Source organism: Rattus norvegicus, chromosome 10 (genome assembly GCF_021556685.1).
Source record: "Rattus norvegicus strain SHRSP/BbbUtx chromosome 10, alternate assembly SHRSP_T2T, whole genome shotgun sequence".
In the NCBI taxonomy this organism is placed as follows: domain Eukaryota; kingdom Metazoa; phylum Chordata; class Mammalia; order Rodentia; family Muridae; genus Rattus; species Rattus norvegicus.
In genome coordinates, this window is record NC_141543.1 from 16,645,166 (window position 1) to 16,671,237 (window position 26,072).

Consider the following 26,072-nt stretch of genomic DNA (forward strand, 5'->3'; position numbering starts at 1 on the left):
GAAATGACCCACTAGATAGAGTCCAGGTGTTCAATGTAACCTGAGCATATCTGTCCTATAAGCTCTACATTGGCCCCCATAATGCCTGTCTGTAGCCCAGGCTGGCCTCCAACTCATAATTCTAAGTACTGAGTGTAAGCATGCATAACCACACCAAACCTTGGAACCAAACACTTTTCAGATGCGGTCATCCTGCCTGAGGTATCTAAACATATTCTCTTACTTAGTACTCTGGCGTTCCATTTTCTATTTTCATTCCCAACTTACCTTACACTACAGGAAAGTACTGTACAAACGAGTAAGGGCCCTATGCCAGTCACACAGAAGATAGTATGATGGCTAGTGTTGACTGTCAATCTAATAGAATCCCAAGTACCTGGAGAGGCTCGCCTAGGCATCCATGTGGGAACGGCCTTGATTGTACTCATTGATGTAGGAAGGCACATCTTAACTGTGCTGAGCGGTAGCATTTCTTTTTTTTTTTTTTCTTTTTTTTTTCTTTTTTCTTTTTTCTTTTTTTTCGGAGCTGGGGACCGAACCCAGGGCCTTGCGCTTCCTAGGTAAGCGCTCTACCACTGAGCTAAATCCCCAGCCCCGAGCGGTAGCATTTCTTAAACAGGGGACCCTGGACTGCCTAAAATAGAGAAGGCTAGGCCGCTGAGAGCACAGCAGGTGAAGGCGCTCGCCACTGAGCCTGCATTTGATCCCTAGAACCCAGAGAGTAGAAGGCAGCTGACTCCAGAAAGTTTTGCTTTGCGCTCCACACCATGGCATTCACATGCCCACATAAACATACAATAAATATAAAACAAAATATTAAAAAAAAACGAAGGTGAAGTGAGTATCGATCCCATTTTCCTGATTTCGGATGTGATGGGACTAGCTGCTTCAACTCCCTGCACCTTGACTACTCTGCCACAACAGACCATACCCTGCAACTGTGAGGTGGGATAAACCTTCTCTATTTTAAATATGCTGAACTCTTGGATCAATGAGCTTAATTAAGACACCCAAACCTGGTTTAGTCTTCTTTAAAAATCAAAAAAAGGAAAGTTCCTTCTTGTGAAATCCTATCACTCTTATGCATATATCTTATGGTATATATGCTACATGAATGTTTTAACACGCGCGCGCACACACACACACACACACACACACACACACACACAAATGCGTGCCCTAATACTGCCCTCCCTGATCATGAAGAGGGAAAGTCCTGAGGGTTCTGATTGTCAAGGAAATGGGGAACTGTTTCCACCAAAGAGATGTCTCACTAAACATTGTTCTTAAGAGTTTGAATTCAGGGGCTGGGGATTTAGCTCAGTGGTAGTGCGCTTGCCTAGCAAGCACTGGGTTTGGTCCCCAGCTCTGAAAAAAAGAAAAAAAAAAAGAGTTTGAATTCAGCTCGCCAGGCGTCCTTGTTAGAGTGACATTGTCTTTAAACCCCGCATGGCAATCCCTGACGCACTGCCGTGATGCCCAGGGAATACAGGGCGACCTGGAAGTCCCAACTACTTCCTTAAGATCATCCAACTTTTGGATGACTACCCAAAATGCTTCATTGTGGGAGCAGACAATGTGTGCTCCAAGCATATGCAGCAGATCCGCCATGTCCCTCCGCGGGAAGGCTGTGGTGCTGATGGGCAAGAATGCCATGATGCGCAAGGCCATCCGGGGGCACCTGGTGAACAACCGAGCTCTGGAGAAGCTGCTGCCTCACATCCGGGGGAACTCGGGCTTCGTGTTCACCAAGGAGGACCTCACCGAGATTAGGGACATGCTGCTGGCCAATAAGGTGCCAGCTGCCGCTGGAGCTGGTGCCCTCGCACCATGTGAGGTCACTGCGCATGCTCAGAACACTGGTCTGGGGACTGAGAAGAGCTCTTTCTTCCAAGTTTTATTGCCACTAACATCTCCAGAGGTACCATTGAAATCCTGAGCGATGTGCAGCTGATAAAGATTGGAGACAAGGTGGGAGCCAGCGAAGCCACACTGCTGAACATGTTGAGCATCTCCCCCTTCTCCTTTGGGCTGATCATCCAGCAGGTGTTTGACAACGGCAGCATCTACAGCCCTGAGGTGCTGGACATACAGAGCAGGCCCTGCACTCTCGCTTCCTAGAGGGTGTCCGCAATGTGGCCAGTGTCTGTCTGCAGATTGGCTACCCGACTGTTGCCTCAGTGCCTCACTCCATCATCAATGGATACAAGAGGGTCCTGGCTTTGTCTGTGGAGACTGACTACACCTTCTCACTGGCTGAAAAGGTCAAAGCCTTCCTGGCCGATCCATCTGCATTTGCAGCTGCGGCCCCTGGGGCTGCTGCTGCCCCAGCCAAGGCCGAAGCAAAGGAAGAGAAATCAGATGAGGATTTGGGATTCAGTCTCTTCGACTAAGCCCCTCACACCAAGTCAGCCTGCTTAATTTGAGAAAGATGGAAATAAAGGCTTACTTCTCTTAAAAAAAAAAAAAAAAAGAGTTTGAATTCAGGTGTTCCAAAGCCCCTCGAGCAATTGCCCACACCCTGAGGAAAATAAGCTCCACTATCAACAGTTGAGTTAATTTTATTTAACAAATATTTATTGTGCAGCTATAGTGGATGAGTTGGGCAGCAGAGATCAACTGACAGAATAAAGGAGCCTGCAGACTAGAGGAAGCACCACACCTCCATTGACTAGCTCTGGGACATGTCTCAACTTACCTGACCCTCGGTAAGAGAAGGCTGGAAATGCCCTACTCTCCCTCTCTCTCTCTCTCTCTCTCTCACTCTCTTGGCCCTGCACACAGGTCACATCACAGACTGCTAAAAAAAATCCAAAGTCTACCCTCCAGTCAAGCAAATGGTAGTTGAAAACAATGTTGTTTTCCTTCCCTGCCACTCCTGGGAAAAACAACCTAGGTGGGGTAACTTGGGAGCTGGGTGACCTATCCTTCTGTCAGCTCTACCTGTTCTGCCAGTGCAAGACTTGCACGGAGTAGCTGTTTCTGGGATAAGCAAGCCACTGAGGTGACTGGAAAAGGTAGGGGTGTGTGTGTGTGTGTGTTCCTACATCCATGAACAAAAGGTCCCCCAACCCAATACTCAGCTTCCTTTGCCAGAAAGATGCAGCTGGCTCACTGGATGCCTGTTCTTTTTTTTTAGCTCTAAATGTCGCCGGTTAAAGGATGAAATCTATCGTGAGCTCACTTAATTATAAAAATGAGGATCACACTCCCTAGAGTGGCCAACGCAGGATTCGAAAAAAGATGCATGCCAGGTCTTGAACACAGTAGTTCCAGGCCTTTTGCTAGGTCTGCCATGCTCATCCACCCCACACTGCACAGTGAGGAGAGTTCCCACAAAAGAGAGGAACATGAAGAAACAGCGGTCAAAAATGCCATCCAAGTCTGTCTGGCTACCAACCTACCCACCTTCCTTCAGGCTGTGTTACAGTCACCATGGCAACAGTGGAACCCGAGCTGCCTCTTACTGTGATTTCCTTGTGTGTTGGCTTTGCCTACAACAACACACAAGCTCCGTGCTTCCTAGAGATAAAGGCGCGTTCTCAGCAAGAGCAAAAAAAAAAAAAAAATATTTTGGTACTATTGCTTTGCAAAGAACAGTGCTGAGTGATCCCCCAAAAGGCAGCAAAGAGGCTGAAATCTTACTTCCCGTGAACAGATGGGAAAGATGCTTAAGAAAGAGAGACACGGGGTTGGGGATTTAGCTCAGTGGTAGAGCGCTTGCCTGGCAAGCTCAAGGCCCTGGGTTCGGTCCCCAGCTCCGAAAAAAAGAAAAAAAAAAAAAAAAGAGAGAGAGAGAGAGAGAGAGACACTCATTTGTCCGGCTGCTACCCATAAACTAAACTCCCAGCTCTAAGAGTCCTCCCAGTCCCCCCACCCCCTTCCTTCCGTACAATCCTGCCCAGGGGCCGAATTTCAGTACTTGCCCACCTACTTCCCATCTTCTTGCAGCCACCCGATGTGACAGTCCTTAGGAGTGAGGGGCTAGGAAGAACACCCGCTATTCCCTAGGTATCAACTGCGCCCCACACCTTTATGGCCTCAGTGGTCCTAGCAGGGAACAAGCGATCAGGTGTATTAAAACGACGTCTAAGTAGCCCGCAGTCTGCTCCCGCGGCCTGCGCTTACTTCCTTGGGGCAGGATCAGTATAATGAATGCCCCATTTGCTCGAGTTTTCTGACCTAACGTCAAACCCCCGGTTGGTTCTATTCAGCAGGGGGTCAGGTCAAAGAAGCGGACGGCGAGGCCAGGGAGAGCAAAGAACCCAGCCAACGTCACTCAGCCGGGGAAAGAACGCCAACCTTCTTCCCCAGCTTCTGGGCGACTCTTCCGCTTCCGACCCGCCACTCTCCCACCCGCGACGTCAACCGGAAGCGGCATGTGCGGGGCTGTAAACACAGCCTGCAACACTCCACACCCTGCTCCGACCCCGCCCCCACGCCACGTGATGCTCCCGCCCCCGCCGCCGCCTCATTGGGCCGCCAGCTTTGTTTACCTTATATGGCCAGGTCCTAACACCCCGTGGCGGCCCATTGGTACAGTCGCGGCCTCATTCAGGTGACGTCACCGGGACAGAAAGATGCAAATAAACCGGGGCATTATGGGACTGGCAGTCGTGGCCGCTTTCGTACGTGCTCCCCGCGGTCCTGTAGACTGCAGGCTGCTGGAAGTTTTTCTTCTTTTGCGTGGGAAAGTGGAAGTCAAAAGGAAGGGGACTCCAAGGCTCCAGAGCAGGGGCTGTCTCTTTTTTTTTTTTCCTAGACGCTCTTCCTGCAGGACAGGCCAAGAGTCAGGCAAGGATGCTTTGCCTTGCGTGCTCTGGAAGGCTTCCAGGAGGTGGTGATTTCTAGCAGCACCTTGAAAGGCAGATGATCTGCTACACCGAACGTCTTCTAAGTCTGAGGACTTAAGGAGTCTTGCAGCCTAGGGCAGTGGAGTAGGACCAAAGCTTTCAGGGAGCCCCCTAAGAGTGTGCCTACTAATACTGTGATGCAAACCACAACAGAATACAGGACCCCCGGGACCCAGTGATATGGCAAGCTTGTGCTGTGGTCCCTGGTTCCCAATTTCACATCTCAGCCTGGGGTAGGGGCTGCACGCCCCACTGAGATCAGCCAGGAAGAGGGCGTCCACGCTCCTCCCCGGTCCATTCGGCGGGGGCGTCGCGGACTACACATCCCAGCATGCTTCGCCGGCCGCCGGGTAGCAAGGCGCGGTGAGTCAGAGCGCACAGTAAATATTTGTATTAGCCGGGGCCGGCTCGCTAATGGTGGACGCGTGAGGCTAGCGCGCAGGGAGGCCGGAGCGGGCTGCGCGGCGGCGCCATGTCCGTGAACATGGACGAGCTCAAACACCAGGTCATGATCAACCAGTTCGTGCTGACGGCGGGCTGTGCGGCCGACCAGGCGAAGCAACTGCTGCAGGCGGCCCACTGGCAGTTCGAGGTGCGTAAGGGAACCAGGGACGGGCGCGGGCGGTGTGGACACGTGCCGGGGTGCGGGCTGCGGGTTTCACTGATCGCCAGGCCCGAGTCCCGGAAACCCAGCGATCTGGACCGGACACTTCCCCCCCACCCTCGGTCTCGGTAACGGCTGAGGACGAAACAGCGGCCGCCTGTAAGATGCCCAGGGCCTGGCCGGAGGCGGAGTCGCTCGGAGTGAGCGGTCCTGGGGTCCGTGTGCCCGGTGGGCGGCTTTCGGCGTGTGCGCACACGTACATGTGGATTTGTATTTACGCACGCACCGCGCTTGGGCGTCAGCAGGGCACATCGAAGGTTGTGGGCATGTGGGCGCGTGTGCGGACTCGAAGCCTGGCCCGAGTGCGTGTCTGATGTAGGATACCCTTGTGTCGTGTTTGTGTGCAGCGTGTACATAGGTGGTGGTTTGCTGATGGTGGCCATGCTGGGTATGGTGTGGCGTGTGTACACACACGGCATGGAGTGTATGGGTGGTATGCAGGATCCTAAGAGCAAATTACGAGAATCTATATATGTGTAGCCCACTCCAATGGTGTCACTGGGGCAAGATCCTTATGAAGGCCTGGGTATCCTCGGGCCTGACAAAGGAACCTGTGTCTTTGGGGTGATGTACTATATGGTTCACTAATTTTAGGGCATTTTAGACAGACGATGGGAATGTCAGTCTGGCCCCCACCTACTCCCAGGTTTCTCTTGACCGGTAGAATAATGTGCCCAGTCTTTTGAGTTACTGGGATGCCTGTTTTCCTCTAACTCAAAACTCCACATTCACTCCTTGTGGGCATTTTAAGATGAGGCTAGAGGACTTGGAGCTGTGTCCCTTACAGGTGTGAGTCACAGCGAGAGCCAGTCTAGTAATCTGTGCCCAGTTGGAGACCCCAGAGCCTGGTTTCCCAATGGGAGCCGTCCCATTTTCTCTAGGAAGAGTCAGGAAGTGGAGACCGAGGCTTTGCTTCCTGGTGCAGGATCAGACCTCCCGAGCCCAGGAACACAGTAGCCCCTCCAGCTCTGTAAACCCAAGCCTTTGCTCTCTTTGCCTAGTCCCTGCTAGACTTCCAAGCCAATGCCCCGACACAGGAGAGGGGAGACATTCTTTCTTAGCCTCAGTTTCCCTACCCCTGGAGGTAGCAGTGTTTGTCAGGCTCTACGGTCTGAATGCTCTGCCCTCTAACCCCTCCCCCCTGCAGCTCCACCCCAGGAGCTCTGCAACAGTCTTAATCTGCCCTGTTGTCTCTGGGGTTGGATGTGGTAAAACTTGTAAAACCACATTCATGGCAGTTGCTGGAGCCCAGTGGCTGTGCTTGCAGGTCCTTGCCTGAGGCTGGGCAGGCAGGTGTCTCGTGGGAAATGGGTTGTGTGGAAGACTCAGCCCATCAGTGTGGGACAGGCTGGACGGAATGGACTGAAATATATGGCTACCAAGATTAGGGAAAACTGTCCTAGGAGGAGCAGGGACTTCCTGCAGCCTGGAAACAGACTGACATGGGTAGGTTCTCTGCCCTCTGGGCTTGCAGTCTCTCCTTGTCACTGTGCACAAAATGAGGAGTGGGCTGTGAGCTCCCCTTGACCTGAGGCATCTACCTAGGAGTGAGGGGTTCCTCATGGTTAGCCCTCCCCCACCCTCCTGCCAGAACCAGGCAGTGTTTCTGGGTCACATTCTCAGATTCAGGTGCTAATGGGGGCAGAGGCTGGGGGTGGGGGCCCCTGTCCATGGAGAACTCACAGTGCCCTTTGGAGGACAGTACCATGTGTATCATGTTGGGGTCCTAGGCTAGAGCAGCAGCTGCCCCTGCCAGGGGGTCTTGAGTGACACAGGTTCATCCCCACTCCGCTGTTTGGGAACCTTGGTGTAGGGTGTCTCCAGCAGGGTATGCCCAGAATAATTCATTTGAATATATTTGAAGAGAAAAAAAAAAGAGCAAGCCCAGTAGTCAGACTGGGTTTCTGGTGTGAAGTCAGAAGGGCTCAAAGTCCTGGTGGCTTTCCTGGACTCCCCCTGGCTCTTGGTTAGGTAGAGGAGTGGTTAGAGGCTGGAGTTTAGCAGGCTCCAGAGGACCCCTCACCCACTTGACAGCTGTCCTCACCCAGCACTTTCACAACAGCATCCAGTTTCCTCTTGTCCTGAATCGGGCCAAGGCAGGACATGGTCAATACAGACACTATCCTTTGGGTTCCCTGAGGCCACCTTCCCTAGTGACAATGCTTTTCACCCTGAGTCCTCTTTCACCACACTCTTTGGCCAGTCCTGAGTATTTGCCTAGAGTCCCAGTCCAGGGTTCTGTTACTGTTCTCACCTCATGCTGGCCAAGGGTCTTAAGTCACTCATCCTCAGTTCTCCTTCTGTAAGAGGGAGGACACCAATTCCAGCCTCTCGGTTTGATGGTGTGTCCTTGCTTTGATAGAGCTGTGCTTGGTGAGGCTGTAGCTTGGAACAACAGGTAGTTAGGGAGTTGTCCCATAAGCTGTCAGGGGAGCAGTCTTCAGTTTTGTTAGGGGTTCAGTTTCTGGGTCACCCTTAGCTGTCCATGTTAGGGACATCCCTCCAGAGACAGAAGTTATGCTAAGAAGTTTCTACCCTCTCCACCGAGACTCACTCTTTGAGAGTCCCCTGGTTCATATGTGATACAGAGACTCAGAGAAGAGTGGAGATTTGTGCTCCCCTCCCCCCACTGAGGTGAAAGACCCAGGCCACAATAGAGTCCAGAAAAGCCACAGTGACAATGCTAGGGTGTGGGGTGAGGGTTCATTAGGCCACAGCCACCCGACTGGTGGGAAGCACAATGTTGTGTCTTCACTGCCTGTCCATCTTGCGGGGAGTTCCACGAGACCTCCTCATGTGGTCACCGACACACTGCTGGACCTCAGTTCACCCTGTCCCAATGGGATGGTTGGACAGGTCGTAGAGGGTAAGCACAGCCTTTCTCCCTGCAGACAGCCCTCAGCGCCTTTTTCCAGGAGACCAACATCCCCTACAGCCACCACCACCAGATGGTAAGTGTCCCCTGGAGACCCAAAAGTGGCAACACTGGTGGCTCCCAGTCCGGGTAGGGGGAGGCTGAGCTTACTGGCTACACCTAATGAAACCTCAGGTGGAAGAGGGCGGGCGCTGGAATGAAGGCATTCTTCACGTGAGGTAGGAGTGTGGGCAGCCTGGGCCCTGCAGAACCTGGAGAACACTGGCTCTTGGAGCTCCGCTCCCGCCAGGCAGTCTGCCAGGGCTGCCATACTGACCACGGGCTGGAAAGCCTCAGAGCCAAGGCAGCAGGCACTGTGCCAGGTGGTATGGTCTCCATGAAGCCCGACTAACCCATCTTTCTAGATGCCTTTTCCTGTGAACCCTGGGTGGTGGGCCAGCTGGGGCCATATGCAACCCAAGTAACTCCCAGTAACTTCTGGGCATGTCTCCTTTTTAGAGACAGCAAAGGCCCCACCAGGACAGGGTGCTCAATCCTCCATCTGTGCTTTCTCCCCCACAGATGTGCACTCCCGCCAACACCCCTGCCACGCCCCCCAACTTCCCTGATGCCCTCACCATGTTCTCCCGTCTCAAGGCCTCTGAAAGCTTCCACAGTGGTGGCAGCAGCGGCAGCCCAATGGCCACGTCGGCCACGTCACCCCCACCGCACTTCCCCCATGCCACTGGCAGCTTTGCAACACCCAGCTGGCCAACTGCAGCCTCGCCCCCAGGAGGCCCACAGCACCTCCAGCCGCAGCCGCCCCTGTGGACTCCGGCACCCCCTTCCCCGACTTCAGACTGGCCTCCCCTGGCTCCCCAACAGGCCACCTCAGAACCAAGGGCCCACCCTGCCATGGAGGCAGAGAGATAAGGGAGGCCCCTCCCCCCTCCCGGAGGCCAGAACCCCGTGGGGTGGGGGAGAGGATGTCTCCGTGGGCCCCTTCACCCCTCCTCTGTCTGCACCCCTAAACCCCAGAGCCCTGGAGGGGAGAGACTGGACTCTAGCCAGGCAGTCTTGTGCCAGCACTCAGCTGCACGCACGCACGCAAGTTCACAGCACAGGCACCCCCAGCTCGCATGGATCTGACTCAAAGTGGCTTGGGTGCCTAGTGGGCAGCACCTTGGAGACCAAGCAGCCATCCCAACGAAGACTTACCTGCCTGGCCCCACCACCTGGAGTGTTTCAGAGAATCACTTGGTGGCAGACACATGATGACTCCTGTCTTGGGGCCAGTAGGCCTAGATCCCTACCCTTGGGAATGCAGAGCCTTCTCCGCATGTGTGCGTGTAGCTGTGTCTTATGTATTTATACGTATGTCGCTCTTCAAAAGCAACCTAGTTTATGGGGCAGCTGGACTTTGCATGTTAGAGTGAGCCCCAAGCCCCTTGGCCCGCCACCCTGTTGTTTGAAGGGCCCTGCCTCACTCCACCTCCTTATCTGCCAGCATTGCTGTTTCCTGCGAAGGATTATGGGAAACTCCAGGACTCTTCTACCCAGCCCCTGCCTGCAAGGGTTCCCTGCATGCCTGTTTCCCAGAGCCCAGGGGTACCTGGTCCCCATTTCCTACCCCTCTTTTAACAAAAGAGAAAAGAATTCCAAACCACCACCAGGCTCTGTAGTCTTGCCTCGTATGTGCTGGGTGTTGCTGGCTGGCTCTGGAAGGGGGTGCTGAGCTGAATAAGCCACCCCATTCTCTCTAGCTCCACACCCTCCTGTCTCTGACTGTCCTGTCTACGTGTTCTGAAATCATCTTGCCACCAGAGCCTATCTCTGCCAAGTTCTCTAGCATTTGTTCCCAGAATCTCGCATCTTACTTGACCCCTTTTCTGATGAAGTGAAGGGGTCTTAGTCCTACTGCCTGGGCTCACATGGATCCACTTGGACCTTTAGCCTAGCCACCAACTGCAGGGCCTGGTGAGCTCCCTTACCAACCTGGATGCCTCTCTGAAGGGAGAGAATGAGGCAGGAGGAAGGTAGGTGTGTTTGGCCTGAGTCTTACAGCTTCCCTACTCAGGGATGGTAGAAAACTGTTCCTAGGGATCCTAGGGCCACTCGCTGTGAAGGGTGGCCTGTGGGCTCTATATATGATGCAGTGCATGGCCTAATGCCAGTTTTTAAATGCCCAGCAGCCACTAGGTGGCCTGTGGTGGACCATACCGGCCCTGCTTAAAATAGTTTGTCATGGCAAAGTGGAAACCATCACCCTAGAACTTGGTTCCTACATGAAATTAGTGTGCAGCCACACCCCAAGTCAGAATCCAAGGTATAAGAGTGAAAGTACACAGTGAAGCTTATCCCCCCGACCCCCCAACAAGGTTTCTCTGTGTAGTTCCTGTCCTGGAACTCACTGTGGACCAGGTTGACCTCAAACTTAAGAGACCCACTTGGCTCTGCCTCCCAAGTGCTACAATTAAAGGTGTGTACTACCACCTGGCTGAGTTTTGAGACATATGCTTGAGATAGCCGCCACCAAGCCTAGCTGTTTGAAAAGACTCCTGAGAGTTGGGCCTGGGGATCTCAAGTGGTTGCACACATGAAGGCAGAAGGGACTTTTTGTCTTTATCACTGTGAACATCTGGGTATATAGTGGTTTTTTTTTTTAAGATTTATTCATTTATTATATATAAGTACACTGTAGCTGTCTTCACACACTCCAGAAGAGGGCATCAGATCTCTTTACAGATGGTTGTGAGCCACCATGTGGTTGCTGGGAATTGAACTCAGGACCTCTGGAAGAGTAGTAGTCGAGTGCTCTTAACCGCTGAGCCATCTCTCCAGCCCTATAGTGTCCTTAAAGTGAGAGCTATCCTATATACAGTGTGATGCCCAGTGTTCTGAAGCCTGCCCAAAAGATCGGGTAGCACCCATCCCCACTGTGGTGATCAAACCCCACTGTAGACACCGCTGACATCTTCTCCTTTGGAGATGGCCATTGCTAGTCACATGGTTCCCATGCCTAGGTGCCCAGCCTAAACAGAGCCCAGGTCTCCACACCTGTCTACATCAGTGCTGGGAAGAGTAGCAGGTAAATAACAATGACCCCTCTGCCTAAGCCATTGGTTTACACTTGGGAAAGGTGAGCTTTTTGCTGTGTCAATTCTCCTAAAAAGCTGTTACCAAAAATATACAGCTCCCACTGCCAGGTGGCTCTGATGTAGCAGCTAAGCACACAGCCACCAGTCTCCTGATCTCCAAACGTGCAGAAGGCTAAGAGTATTTTGAGTGCTGTGAGTGGTTTTGTTTTGAAGCAGGGTCTTACTGTGCGGTTCAGGCTAGCCTTGAACTCCCCTCCTAAAGGCTAGGATCACAGGTTTGAGTCATTTTAACCGTTTTTAAGTACTTGCCAAACATCCTGGATTCCAGCCTAGTAAGAACTTCTGTCCGTCCTAGGTACTTGAGTTTGTAAGATGTTGGAGCCCTGCTGGTAGGACACTGGGCTGGAACCCTGGTCTGAGCTGGTCTGAACAACTCAAGAGTGTCAGGACTAACTTGGGTGAGTCAGATGTGGCTGGTGACGAAGCTCTGGACCCTCAACCCCCCACCAGGAAGCTGAGAAGCACAAAGATAAACGATGTGCTCAGAAGTTGTTGGGTAAAGCAAAGGAGTGAAGTTCTAGAACAAACCTTGTAAGCCATCCTGAGCAGTGCTTCATCTCAAATACTTCCTCAGAGCAGCCTGAGCAACCACGGAAAACCAGCTCATGGTCTTCGCATGAGGCTGAGTTTGCAGCGTGCTTGCCTAGCACATAGGAGGCCCTGGTTGTGATCCCTGGCACTGCATAAACCGGTCAGGCTCAAGAACATACAGTTGTAGTCTCTCAACTGTAGAATGTGGAGGCAGGCGGGCAGAAGCTCAAGGTCATCCTCAGCTATATATTTAGTTGAAAGCAAGCCTGAGATACAGGAGACCTGTCTCAGAATATCCACAAACAGCCTGTTAGAGTTGATCATGTCCAACATGCCCAAATGACTGGTGTCCAAGTGATGTTTCACAATCCCAATCTTCTAAAATTCCATTTGCATCTATGAAGTTGCTTTAAAGAGTGTGTCCGATTCCTAAAGGACATTGTGACATACAGAAATAAGGGAAAACATGGCTTTGACAGGTGGTGGCTGTATCCTCCCTAAGTCGGGAGGAAGACAGTTATCTCAGGGGCTTACTTGTCACATGCTCACACTGTTACCTGGTTTGCTAACTGTGTCAAGTGTTTTAAAGTCAAGAGGTTTGATGTAAAATCCTCACTTCTGACTTACCTTGGAAAACCCACAGGTGGCAGGAGCTGGCTGTCACACTAGGGACACGGCCTGGCCCACTTCTGCCAGGTTGGTCCCTCCATTTCATTGGCTAATAGGTAGCTACTGTCCTGAGATCAGCCAGCCTCTGACAGGCACCTTGCTTTTCACTCAGAGCAACTACAGAGCAGTCTGCCTCAGGTGGGCGGAGGACACCAGCTGATGAACACAAGTCTTAGCTCCTTTCTGCAGCTGACAGGGCTCCTTCAAACAACCTTGAGGAGTGAAAGACTTGTTCTTTGAGAATCTCAGATGTGGAGCCACACCCAAGACTGCTCAGTCTCCCCAGGGTCTGTCAAGTGGCGCAGCCAGAGTTCTCTGAGCACACATCATGACCAACCCAGAGAACCACACTGTCCCCACTGCTGGTTCCAGTCCTAAACTTCTCTAAGAGGCTTTTTCACAGCAGTCCCTGCCCAGCTGAAGACAAATGAACCCTTTGGCTGGGGTCTCCTGGTTTGGAGAGGCCTCCTGGGTTGACTAAAATGAAGATCTTTTGATGGAATGCCAGTTCCAGTCCCTGTATTTGGAAAGGTGTCAGTGTGTGCTTAATGCATGTATTTAGGAAAATATGTACCTCAAATGAGCCTTAAAAGCTGGCGTTTTGTGGTGGGGGCGGTGAGTTCTCGAGATAGACAAGGTGGAGCTGGCCCAAGAAGGCAGAGCCACGTCTGTGACTGCATACAAGGTGTTGGAGGACCAGCGGCAGAAGTCCTGCTCTGCTCACCGGGGAGGTAACCGTGACCTCAACTGTGGTCATTTTCTCCAGACCCCGATAAAGCACGGTTGGTGGGACTGGTGGGATGAGGGAAACTTCTCTGGTAGGTAGTGTGAATTGGGAGGGACTGCCTAGAGCCAGCCAACCCCAAGTTGTGTTGGGGTGAGCACTCTGTGGGAAAGGCTCTTTCTTCCAGCACAGGAGCCTCCACCCTGCGCTCTTAGCCTGAAGCACTGGTGGAGGCTTTCTAATGCAGACATCAGCTTTGTCAGTAGTTTATACCTTAGGCTAATGAATTTGTGGTCTTAGGCATGGAGAAAGTTCGTGATCATTCATTTATGGCAATGTGGATCCGGTGGTCACTGAGCAACAACGGCCCTGCTTCAATAGCACACCCAGGTGACCTCTGCAGAAGACACCCCCTTTTGTGCTGCCTGCCCCCTGTGCAGTTCAAATCACTCCCCCCACCGTACCACCATCTCAGTCTTGGTTGGTTAATTCTTTTTTATGTGATTGAATGTTTTGCCTGCAGGTATAGATGTGCACCATGAGCATGTCTAGAGGCCAGAAGAGGGTTTCAGTTCCCCCGGAACTAGAGTTCATGTGTAGGCGCTGAGAATCAACCCTCTTGACCAGCCTGCCTGTGCTTTTAACCATTGAGGCACCTCTCCAGTCCCTCTTGTTTTTTTGAGACAGAGTCTCAAAAACTTCTTGTAGCCAAGGTTGACCTTTACCTTCTAATACTCCGGCCTCTGCTCCATGAGTACAAACATCACAGGAGTGTACAACCGTCCCTGGCTACCACCTTAATCTTAAAACACAAATGCTGACATCCTGAGATGCCCTATGCCAATTGATGAATCAAGACAGTGGGCCACCCTGCCCTGCCCCTTCATCCAGTCTGATCTTGCAGCTACTCCTAATCCAGGTATTATGAGCCCCATGTAGAGGAAAAGGCTCGGACAGGCCTGGGATGGGGTTCTACTGCTTTGGGTGGTTCCCCCATTGTGGGGTCAACCACATTCCTAGCAACTGCCTGCTCCCAGCCTCCAACCTCCAGGCCTTTAACTTTTGGACCAGACCTGTCTTTGAAGTTGCGCTCCCGACAACTTATTCTGTAGTGGAAGGATGGACGTTAGCCTGCAGGACTGACGACTCATCTTCAGTCCCTGGGCCGTAGGATCCAGCTCAAGTGTTGACCACTGAGGTTCTTCAACCTATAGAGGAACCTCTGAAATGACCATCCAGGGGTTAGACATGAGTTTGCGAGGGAGAGTAGGCCCTCTTTGAGGACCAGCAAAGACTCTTGGGTGTCCATATGCCAGGGACACATGCACAGGCATAGCCCAGACCCCACCTCCCCAGCAAATCTGTAGCAGAGGAGGGGGTAGCACAGTGCCCAACGGTTATGACCATCTGCACGAGTCAGAGCTGTGTGACCCTGAGCCCATGGAGTCCCCAGGATCTGTGAAACAGCTCGGGAAATGTGGCTGTTTGGAGTGAACAGCTTTTGAGTCTGCAGACTTCTCATATTCTAGATGGGGGTACTGGGAGGCTGGGCCTCACTGTCAGTGACCAGAGGAGGGGCCACCAAGGCCCACCCATGTGGAAGAGGACAAGGTCTCTACCTACAGATGGCTCCGGGACAAGCCCTTCATTTGAAGTCCAAAAGGAATCAGATTTTATTCTGGCCAGAGAATGCTAAAAATATGTATCTATGGTATGGGGTTGGGGTCTCCAGGCAAGGATAAGTGAGTCACCTGTGTTGGAACTGACCCAGCCTGATTTGGACACCTTTGTAAAAAGAAAAGGTAAATTGGCTGGAGGGGTGGCCTCAGGCAACAAGCTGGTACTGACAAGAGGACACAGGGAGCTTTGGAAACAGATAAGCACATAGCACCCTACACACCGATGGCCTCCCAAGCCAAGGGTTTCTTTCCTTCACACCAAGATCCCCTCCTCCAGCTCTCTAGGAAGTGCCAGACCTCCATCACCACCTCAGCTCCCTACTCAGCAAGAACTCTCTGAGGTGGGGCAGGAGCCATGACTGGAACCTGTGCTCAGGAGAGGTATGTGTGTGTGAAGTGGGGTGGAACTCTCTCAGCAGCAGAAAAGGGGGAAGGGAGGAGACAAAGGAGAACTGTGAGGGAGTAAAATTAAGAGGAGCAAGGAACAGGCAGGGGGATAGCCCAACTTGAGTGTCCAGGGGAGTGGCTGCACTTGCACCCCACCTCACATCCCAAGGCTAGTCACTAACTGCCAAGAGAACGGACCTCAGGGTGCTGTTCTTCCACAAGTACATGGGCTGTGAACCTGCTGGGATGGGAATAGATTTGGAGTACCCCACCTTGGAAGGCACCTGCAGTCCTAGACGACACCAAGGTGCTATACCAGTCTGTAGACTAGTTGAGACATAGAAATAATTAAATGGTTAATCGATTAAAAAATGGGCAGTGTAGCTAGAGTACGTGCCAAACATGCCAGAGTCCTTGATTTGATTCTCAGCCCTGCAGAAGTAACAGCTGCACAGGACTGTAAACCCATGTCTGGGTGGCGGACACTGAAGTGTCAGGTCAAGGTCATTCTTCAGCTACAGCCTGAGGTCTAAGTCATCCCAGAATACACAGGGCCCAATCTCAGAAATAGAACCAAAGAAATAGCTCAAAAAGCAGAGTGTCTGTTGCATAAACATGAAGACCTGAGTTCAAGTCTCTAGAACCCAGGTAAGGAGCTGGGTGTGGTCTCTGTAACCCCAATACTGGAGAGTAGAGGGCAGAGACGGGAGGGGCTATGGCTTACTGGCCAACAGCTTAGCAGTACCATGTTCTGTGAGAGACCCTGTCTCAAGGGAATACAGTAGATCGTGATACAGCAGGACACTCAATGTCTTTAGTGGCCTCTGTACATGCACAGGGACACACTCCACATACACACGAGCTTACACTATAGCACATCCTCTCTCTCACACACAATTCAATTCATAATAATGGTCACTGGTAGAAATGATCACAGGAAATAAAAATAATGCATGGTGACATTTGCTTCCCATGGGAAAACTAATGGCCTCTAAGAAAGATTCAAGGAAGAAGCCAATCCTAAGGATGCCTTAAGCCAAATACTAAAGAAAGGGGTTTCTGTTTCTGTTGTTTGACCCAGGGTCTCATGCATCCCAGGCTGGCCGTGAACTCACTGTGTGACTGAGTGTGATCTTGGCTCAGCCGTCCTTCCATTAGCACTGAAGTGCTTATATTATCAGTGTATGCTAGAGGGTCATTCTCAGGGCTGTGACACCAGGCAAGCACTCTGCCAACCCAAAGGGGATTGTTTTACAACTGCTTTGTGCTTAAATTCCGTTGACTCTGTAAAAACTTCACTCAGAAGCTCTGTTATCCATGAAAAACATTGGCTAGGAACGACTGTGTTTTGTATTTCAGATACACAGTTAAACACTGAGTCAACATGGGTCCCTTATGCAGACCCTCCCCCCCCCCCCATCCAGGATCCCCACACCCTTTCCTGGATCTGTTCCAGGGCTCCGGGTCTCTTTGAGCAAAGGGGACCCCTCCCCCTATAGTAGTTGGGTCACAGGCATGGGTCTCACGGGTTGGTGTGCTACAGTCGTGGAGATTTCAAGCGCTTGGCAGATCCAGGGGCCTCTTGGGGATCCCTTGAGACTGGGATGAGTGGTGGTAGCTGCGGCCCTGGTGGCAGGGATGGTGACCGTGCCATCATGGTGGTTGCAGAGTGTAGACTGGTGGCGGAGTTGATGCTGGTGCGGGGGCCCAAGGCTGGAGATGAAGGAGAGACCCACGCTGTGTGCCTACATCTCTGGAAGCAGTTGGCCTCTTGGCGTTCTACCCCCCAGGGAGCAGAAGCTGGAGACTGGAGGTACATTGTAAGCTATGGCAGGACCGGCCACTGCATCTCCTCTGGTCCTACTCCTAAAGAGATCCTCTAGGGTGACCGAGACACATAAGCCCAAGAATGGGTGCTAGAGTACAGTGGTGCACCTTGGGGAGGGACTCAGGGTTTAGGCACAGGTGTGTGGGCTAAGCCTCAACTACTCTGCCTTTGACAAGAAAAACAGCACCACCCTCTGAGCCAGGATAAGAACAGAAGAGACAGACAGTAGGAAGTGGTGCTCTGTGAACATTAAGGTGCTTCTATAGAGACGCTAAAGGACTCAGTCCTCTCAGACTGGCTCCTAACAGCCCTGCCCATGAAGCTCAGAACTATAAGTGGGCTCACTTGTCCCACCTCTGTAGCCAAGGTGACCTTCTGGGGACAGGCACTGACTGGCCAAGAAACTCTCAGAAGCCCAGAACAACTGGAGGCCCCATAACCTCCTGCCACCTCCTGCCCTCTGCCCCCCAGCCAGAGAGAAGATGGGTGCCAGGATGTGAGCAAAGCAGGCATGAAGTGGGGGAGGGGGTGAGTGGAGTGAGAGCTGGGATAGAGGTGAGGAATGGGAAGGACTGGGAGAAACCGGAAATCAGCTGGGACCCCAGGTGGGTCAGGTACTCACGCGGGTAGCCTGAAGCAAGTAAGGATCCTGGGCGCACGCGGTCAATCAGGTTTTGAACGGTGTGACACGAGACTTTCACAGCTGAGGAGGAAAGCGCTGAGTAGCTGGGCCCATCCAGAATGCTAGCTCCTACATCGGGCCAGATTTCTCACTCTGAGGGGTCTCCAAGCAAGGTGAAGCCATTGGGCTTGTCCCAATCCAAGCTCTGTCATATAATTTGTCTCTTATATACTACCCACTGAGAGAAAAGCCCATCACTCCATCCTTGTAGAAGGTCTTCAGTGATGGATGGGATTCAGTGTCACTCCACTGATCCACTCTTCTCTCCTGAGACTGCCTCACTCAAGCAGACCTCACTTGTTCGTTTGTAAAATGCCTTGCCTGGTTGCTAAGGGCAAGGATTCTGGAGGGGCTGGCACAGAGATGGGGTTCATCGACATTAGCTATGTTGCTTCTGTTATCCCCGAGGCCCAACCGAGTCCCAACCGAGTCCCAACTGAGCCCCCTCCCCTCAGATCTTCAGGGTGGTGGCTGAGCAGTCAATTCCTGCCTGGGCAAAGGCCTGGGAGATGCTGTTCCACCTCCTTGGAAATCGGGTAGAGTCTGTGAGTGAGTTACATAGCGGGCTCCTAAAAGGTACATTCTGTGGAACTTACAGAAGAGACGTTATTGAAGCAAAAGATTTTTGCAGGTGTAATTTCAGGTCTCGGAATAGGCTGACCCCAGGTTATACAAAGCCTGAATTGAAGTCTAGTGACAAGTGTCCTCATGAAAGTCAGAAGACAGAAAAGTGGAGGTGGCACAGCATTGGTTGCCGGAGTGACCTGGCCCCTACTTCAACAGCTACAGGAGCTGGCTGGGACCAGGAGAGACTGGGCAGCTCTGAGGAGAGCACAGCTCCGCCTACATTGCGACTTAGGACCTCCAACCTTCAGATCTGGGAAAACTGTTGCTTCTCTGGGACCCTGGGCTGTAGTGATCAGCTCTGGTGGCTGCTATGGGGTGTGTCCTCAGTCTGTCTGGACTCAGTGCTCTGGTCCCTGGGTGGCCCATGGGGTTACCATGAGTTAGATGCCCTGAGGATCCTGTGTCATCCCTGATATAAGAGCTGCTTTAGACATCCCCTTCCCAGAGGAAGACATCTCCAGGGTGTGCAGAGAAGCTCTGTTTTTTGTTACTACTTTATTACATACCCAGTGGTGAAATCAATAATTTCCAGCAGGTCTTAGACTCCGGGGTAACCATAGCAACCAATTCAGAATGCAAAAAGGTTGGGGTCCCTTGCCGATCTGACCCTTCCTTGGTCTCCCTGTTCATGGTTCTTTACCCTCGCCCTAGTTTTCATGCTCTAAGTAGACTCATCTTCCCTTGCCCATCCTACCACAGGGCCTTTGAGCCTACTCTTACCCCAACCTGGAACACACTCCTCCTTCTCCACCCCTTCGCCAGCTAACTCCTGTCCCTTTTCAAAGGCGTTCAAAGAGTGGTCCAATTGATCCCCATGGACCAGCTTTGCCAGGCACAGCTCACTGCCAGCCCAGCATCCCTCCCTCCTCCACCAACCTCTGCCGGTGCCTGGTTGCCTTACAGCTGGGGCCTTCAGCTCAGCTATTCATTTATTTTCCAGTACTGGGGGAAGAACCCAGGGCCCTGCATTTGTGAGCTTCGTCTCTCAGCTGTATTCTTAGGCTTTCGGGTCAGTTGAGTTTATTTTCGTTTGTTCGTTTTGTTTGTGCAGCCCTGACTGTCCTAGAACTCACATGGCAGAGCAGGCTGACCTTGAATTCAGAGACCCACCTGCCTCTCCTGGGGTTAAGAATGTGTGCACTGCTGGTCAGTGGTGGCTCACACCTTTAATTCCATCACTCAGCACAGGCAGGTGGCTGTCTGTGAGTTCTAGGCCACCCTGGTCTGTAGAGGGGGCTCCAGGACAGCCAGGACTACATAGAGAAACCCTGTCTTGAAAACCCAAAACAACAACAAAAAGCTTGGCTCAGGTTAGTGGTTTGTGTTTGTCACCATGGACTCCTGCCCTCTGATGTGTGCTTACAGGCTGTCCCCACCCACAGGGGCCACTCATCGCTTTCGCTCCCCACTCGTTCCTGGTGCCTGGTGAGGTGCCACATAATGGGGACTCTATTCCTGCAAGTGGCTATGAGGACTCCTCAGCCAAGGGCAAGACCAGCCCCAAGTCCACCTGCACCCCCCCTTTTCTGACCAGCAGTCAGATACTATGGTGGGGATCCCAGGAAACACCAATGCTTACCTGCCAGGTCCTTCTCCCCCATCCGAGTCCCAATCTGGCTGCACATTCGGCCTTTGTAAAGAATTCCGTTTACCCCCAGGATGTCCACCTCGGCCTGTGGGATGGCCCAGACCCCAAGTCAGGGTCACCATTGCCACCCCCTTTCCTTGATGCACACAGATGCCCAGAGCCAGAGCACAGCTTCCTCAAGGTGCCCCCAGCTCAGAGCTTCATCTCACACTGGGGCTGGGTATGCTGGTGTCTAGCCTCTATGGGAGGGAACAGCCAGACTCACGGTATCATAGTCCATCAGCTCGGGGTCCCCATAAGGATAGAATGTTGTCAGGTCGTGTGACTTGTGCTTCAAGATGGTCTCATTTCGGGGCCCATCACCCCAGTCCTTCTGGAGGCCCAGGCCCTCCTCATGGACTCCAAAGGTCTGGAAATGCAGCTGCTGCTGTTGCTCCCTGGACAGGGCAGAAGATCAGCAGCCACGGGGAGACTCTCTCTAACACAGAGGAGCCACGGGGAGACCCTCTCTAACACAGAGGAGCCACGGGGAGACCCTCTCTATCACAGAGGAGCCCCGCAGGGCCCCAGGCTCCGGACAGTATCAAGGAAGGAGGGCAGAATGACAGGCAGGCCTGGAACGTGGTGAGCCAACACAGACATGGACAGTTCTGGAGAGAAATAACCCACATTCCCTTCCCTGAGCCAGTCACACCTGAAGCCCTGGTCTGGCCTTGCACACTTTTAATCGTGGGCTCCAACCGTCGGCACAGGATGGGTGAGCCAGCGTGGATGTTTCATTCTTCCCCTGATGCTGACTACCCCTTAAGTCGTTCATTCCACTGCCCCAGCCCCGCTCCTGGCTAGAAGCTCACATAGGTTAGGCCCTGGAAGGAGCCCCTGGCATCCAAGGATGAAGGAAATGGTAGAGTGAGAAAACTGATGGCAGGTAAGGCTCCCCAGCCACTCGCTAGCAGGTCACATGGTCTGAGTCTGTTTCTTCAACTGTGAAGTGGGATGATAATCCCAAGGAAGCCATGTGGCCCAACAAGTTTCAGCAAGTCTCCCAGAGGATCCTCCAATTACCCACTCACAGGAACCGTGCATGTTAACTATAACCCTGGATCCCAGGACTTAAGGGGAAGCCTTCCCATTTGCAAATGCCCACTTCTTCAGCAGTGCTGAGATTCATCCAGGGCCTTGTGCATGCCGGACACACACTTATCACTGAGCTATGACCCCAGCCCTTCTGTTCTTTTTACTTTGAGGCAAGATTTTACCCTAAAGCCTATGAAGCCCTCATGATACTTTTGCCTCAGTCTCCTAAGTAGCTGTTACAGGATGCATCTGCTACAGGACCCAGCTAAGATCCAGGTCACAGTATATGCCAATGCAAATGTCGGTTCCTCTCCCCCACTGTCCTCTGTGTGCCCATCAGCCACCTCCCAGATGGGCATCCTGGGCCCTCTTTGGCGCTTGCATCAAAGGAAAGTCTCTTCAGGACAGAGGTCTTGGCTCTCTCCCGAGGGTGGGGGTGGGCATAACCCTCACCTCATCAGCTGTCGCTGCAGATACTCATAGCTGTTGGCACTGGCTGGCCTTATTCGTGACAGCCCCCCATGGATGTTGCGAATGGTGATGAGCTGTCTGTGGAGGCAGAGGGAACCAGGGCTGTGAGAGGTGCACATGGCCAGCAGAGGGCTCCAGGCTCCCAGGCCTGTTCAAACTGTGTGTCTGCAGCTCACAGCCCAAAGCCAACTCACAAAACCTGCAGGGCTTCTGAGAACCGGGGGAAGACACAAACAACATTCTGAATATAAGTGAAAAACAAGCCAGGGGTGGTGGTGCACCCTACAATCCCAACACTTGGGAGACCGAGGCAGGAGGGTAGCAAGTTCAAAGTCGGCCTGTACTATTAGTACATACTGAGTTCAAGGTTAAGGCTATCTTTGGCCTTGTTTCCAGTAATAAGTAAATAAATAAATAGTCAAAAACCAACACATAACTGTGGTGACTACCTTCATATGGCTAAGGTTGTATCCTGTGTATTTTGCCTCCAAAGGAAACAAAATAAGGAACTCCAGAGCAGGCTCCCAGGGAGCTGGGTCTTGTCCCACATCCCATCTGAGATGTGTGGTTAAACACATGCAGAAGTGTCCTTTACATATAGACGGTAAGCCACTCGGTGCGTGCTCATCGAGACACTGGTTACCACTTTATAAAACTCAGGAAGGCACAAAGAAACAAGCACCGTGACCAGGGATAGACTTTGATTCAGATCCTTCCAGTATGTCTCCATGTTCATGTGATTTCTCTAAAGAAGATGGACAAATCACACACATGGTTCGAGCTCATTTATCATTTTTTCAAGCTATTAATATTCCTCTATTTCCATGGTACCCAGTATAGTTACAAGTGGCTAATTAACAAAACTCAAAGATTCACCAACCAGATTCTTGGTTGGTAACATTAGTCCTTAGCTACGCGTGTACAAAGCCTTCCACCCAGGACTACACAGTTTGCACAGTTTCTGGTTGCTCACCAGGAATGTCCTATTGGACATTCTCCAGTCTACACTATTTGCTGCGAACATGCCACAGTTCCCCAGATGCTGCCATCTTTTCACTGCCATAAACAAAACTGCAGCGCCATCTTGTGGTTTGAAACGAAAACCTCAGTGGAAGCCCTCCAGCTCCCTGCTCGGGTTGAGGCTGTGGCAGATCTGTAGATCTCAAAGCAGAGCCAGCTCTGCAGACAGCCAGCATTCCAGGACTGATTACTGTCTGGCAGCTTGAAGAGTCATTGTATGACTTTTCCTCCTAGGTGTGTTTCTCAAACAATGGAAAACTGGTACTCCAATACACACCGATATTCACGGCAGCACCGTCACAACAGTTGGAGGACAGAAACATCCCGAATGCTGTCCAAGTGATGAACACACCCACCAACCCACGCATGCACGCACGCACGCACGCATGCCTGCAGGACATGCTTTCTGCCCACACAACGAGATCTTACTCAGCTGTAACAAAGTAGTAAAACATAGATGATGTCTGCTGCTGTGTGGAGAGAACAGTAAGCTCAGGAAAGAAGCCAGACACCAAAGGTCCCATATTGTACAGTCCCATTTACAGGAGACATCTGGGAAAGGAAAGCCAATGGTTTCCTGGGCTAAAAGGAGTTGGCAATGAGAAGTGACCAATAATGGCACTGGGGATGTCTTTGGGGGGACTAAAGGGGACCAGAACTGACTAAAAACAACAGTTGCAGTGTTAGAGGCCGCTGAACTGCAGGCTTTCCAATGGTCTCAAAGTAAGAGCAAGGACTTGGAACTAAACATGTGCACCTGAAATCCTAACGCAGGGAACAATGACAAAGGAAGACAGCAAGTTCTGAGCCCAGTCTGGGCCTCATAGCAAGACTCTCTCGGGAAATATGAATGAACTCGGAAATAACAAATTCCTGCTTTTCCTCAGTCTCTGGAACAAAGCACTGACAGTGTTAAAGGTGAGAGGACGGACCTACTCCCCTGCGAAGGGAGCCACAGAAGTGGAGCAGGCGATGGTGTCTAGAGAATGGGGTAGAAGAATGGATATATACATAGGTAGGTGTGTGCCTTGCCTATGGAACAGCTTGGTGTCAGGCTGTACACAGGTGACAAAAGTGGAAAAGCACACACTGGACCTGCGCTGTACGCTGGACCCCCACAAGCCTGGAGGGTGCCCTCTGGCGGCAATACTCACGGGCCAGTCATCATCTCTACAGGCCGGTCGCAGGAGATGCACTTTACCCTCTCAAACAATTTCCTGGAGGACAAAGAGATCAGTGGCCAGGGGCTAACAGGGCCCGGGGCTGGAGGGGGTGACCTTAAGGTCCTCCAATCCCCCTTGTCTGTGCCTGTGGCCCCGGGACAGAGCTTTGGTTTCCCACCCACTGAAGGCACATCACATCAGTTAAAAACAAAACAAAAAAAAAAAAAAAATGCCCTTGGAAGAGGGAGGTATATGGAACCTGATGGCAAGCCTGCTTGCCTGTGGACAGGAATCACTGGCCTGACTCAGTGTCCACAATGGACTGCCAATTGTGTAGGCTTGACCTGGTTTCCCTTCCCTCTCTGAGCCTCAGTTTCCTCATCTGAAGAGAAGGTCAGAAGGCTCCGCTGCACCCCTCCTCCCTGTCCCCATCCTCATGACTGAGGACTGGAATGCTAGGCTTTCCTCTGCTGGCAGCAGAGGCATCACCCTGGGGAACTCACTTCTTAAAGCCTGCAGCACTGTCAGGGTCGAACCGGAGGCCTTCTAGCAGAAGCTTCCTGACTATGTTCCAGACCTCTTCTATGTCCTTCTTCAGGCTATTCAGATCGCTCTGCACTAGCTGCCAATCACAGGGAAGAAAGAAGTCCCATCAGTTAGTTCACCCGAACAACCCGCAGTCACACAAAGACTAAGATAAAGACATCAAGGGATCCCAGGGGAAAAGGAAAACCATTAGTAGTCGTGACTTTGTGGGTGCGAGATTCCCGGTGGTCATTGCAAGAAATGACATTAGTTCCTGCCTCCAAACCTACCATTCTGCTCAACTGCAGGGCTGGAGGCTGGAAAACTATTTCTCCAATGAATCCTATGCCCTGACTTTCACATATCTGACAAGTATTTATGGAAGGTTTGCATGTAAAATGGACAGTTCCTTTAATATACTCACAAAGTATGGAAACATCACAATCAAATATAACTACTACCACCACCACCACCACCATGACCACTTCTACCACCACTACTACTACTATTACCACCGCTACTACTACTACCACCACCACTACTACTACCACCACCACTACTACTACCACTACTACTTTTTTTTTCTTTTTTTTTTTTTTTTTTGAGCTGAGGACCGAACCCAGGGCCTTGGGCTTTCTAGGCAAGCACTTTACCACTGAGCTAAATCCCAAACCCCTTTAAAGATTTTTTTTAATTTTTTATATGCCAGTTCATTGTCACTCTCTTCAGACACCAGAAGAGGGCATCGGATCCCATTACAGATGGTTGTGAGCCACCATGTGGTTGGTGGGAATTGAACTCAGGACCTCTGGAAGAGCAGTCAGTGCTCTTAACTGCTGAGCCATCTCTCCAGCTACTACCACTACTACTATTACCACCACCACCATCACCACCACTACTACTACTACTACCACTGCTACTACTACTACTACCATTACTACTACTACTACCACTGCTACTATTACTACTACCACCACCACTACTATTACTACCACTACCATTACTACTACTACTACTACCACTACTACTATTACCACCACCACCACTACTACTACTTCTACCACCGCTACTACTACTACTACCACCGCTACTACTACTACCACCACTACTACTACTACTATCACCACTACCACTACCACTGCTACTACCACCACCACCACTACTACTACCACTACCATTACTACTACCACCGCTACTACTACCACTGCTACTACTACTACCACTGCCACTACTACTACAACTACCACTACCACCACCACCACCACTACTACTATCACTACTATACTTCTACTACTACCACTATTACTATTACTACCACTACTATCACTGCTACTATCACTACTATTACTACACTACCACTCCCACTACCACTCCCACTAACTACTATTGAGGCAGGGTCTCTAGAGAGCACTGGCTGTTTTTCACAGATCCACTTGTCTCTATCTCTGAAGTGGGATTAAAGACATTAGATTAAAGGCATGTACCACCACGTCTGGTAAATTTATTATTTCTCTTTTTTAAAAGTTTTTGTTGATTTTTTTTTTTGTGAATTTCACATCATGCACTCAGTCC

The 26,072-nt window shown here is 51.6% G+C and overlaps 2 protein-coding genes, 1 long non-coding RNA gene and 1 pseudogene across 5 annotated transcripts in view; 3 read left to right on the forward strand and 1 right to left on the reverse strand.

Annotated features, from left to right (window-relative positions):
• Positions 1-1,404: 1,404 nt before the first annotated feature.
• On the forward strand, positions 1,405-4,399 carry LOC148002763 (large ribosomal subunit protein uL10 pseudogene; annotated as a pseudogene). The gene has a single exon (XR_015631438.1). The product of XR_015631438.1 is annotated as a large ribosomal subunit protein uL10 pseudogene (transcript).
• Positions 4,400-4,612: 213 nt separating this feature from the next.
• Positions 4,613-16,087, forward strand: Ubald1 (UBA-like domain containing 1). Of its 2 annotated transcripts, none has more exons than XM_087571378.1 (3): positions 4,613-5,445; positions 8,409-8,468; positions 12,842-16,087. In XM_087571378.1, the coding sequence occupies exons 1-3, from the start codon at positions 5,326-5,328 to the stop codon at positions 12,887-12,889; spliced, it is 228 nt and encodes a 75-aa protein (XP_087427504.1). In that variant the 5' UTR covers positions 4,613-5,325; the 3' UTR covers positions 12,890-16,087. The 2 variants fall into 2 exon arrangements, with proteins under 2 accessions (XP_087427504.1, NP_001007669.1); NM_001007668.1 differs by lacking the exon at positions 12,842-16,087 and adding an exon at positions 8,954-10,037 and having other exon boundaries at positions 5,273-5,445.
• A 758-nt stretch (positions 16,088-16,845) lies between these two features.
• C10h16orf96 (similar to human chromosome 16 open reading frame 96) overlaps positions 16,846-26,072 on the reverse strand; it is a 43,597-nt gene continuing 34,370 nt past the window's right edge. The window contains exons 10-16 of the mRNA XM_087574860.1: positions 24,479-24,597; positions 23,967-24,029; positions 21,775-21,870; positions 20,510-20,681; positions 20,236-20,329; positions 17,970-18,050; positions 16,846-17,232 (exon numbers count right to left, since the gene is read on the reverse strand). Coding sequence (XP_087430986.1) covers positions 17,057-17,232; positions 17,970-18,050; positions 20,236-20,329; positions 20,510-20,681; positions 21,775-21,870; positions 23,967-24,029; positions 24,479-24,597 — 801 coding nt within the window. The 3' untranslated portion in view covers positions 16,846-17,056. The remainder of the gene's footprint in view (positions 17,233-17,969; positions 18,051-20,235; positions 20,330-20,509; positions 20,682-21,774; positions 21,871-23,966; positions 24,030-24,478; positions 24,598-26,072) is intronic.
• On the forward strand, positions 17,188-22,217 carry LOC148002764 (uncharacterized). The gene is made up of 2 exons (XR_015631439.1): positions 17,188-17,332; positions 18,661-22,217. It is a non-coding gene; the product is annotated as an uncharacterized LOC148002764 (long non-coding RNA).

What these genes read in the sequence shown, in the direction of transcription:
- Ubald1 (NM_001007668.1), top strand. Translation starts at nt 5,326, where the DNA reads ATGTCCGTGAACATGGACGAGCTCAAACACCAGGTCATGATCAACCAG. An exon ending in CGGCCCACTGGCAGTTCGAG is followed by an intron (nt 5,446 to 8,408) that starts GTGCGTAAGGGA and finishes TTCTCCCTGCAG; the next exon opens with ACAGCCCTCAGCGCCTTTTT. An exon ending in ACAGCCACCACCACCAGATG is followed by an intron (nt 8,469 to 8,953) that starts GTAAGTGTCCCC and finishes TCTCCCCCACAG; the next exon opens with ATGTGCACTCCCGCCAACAC.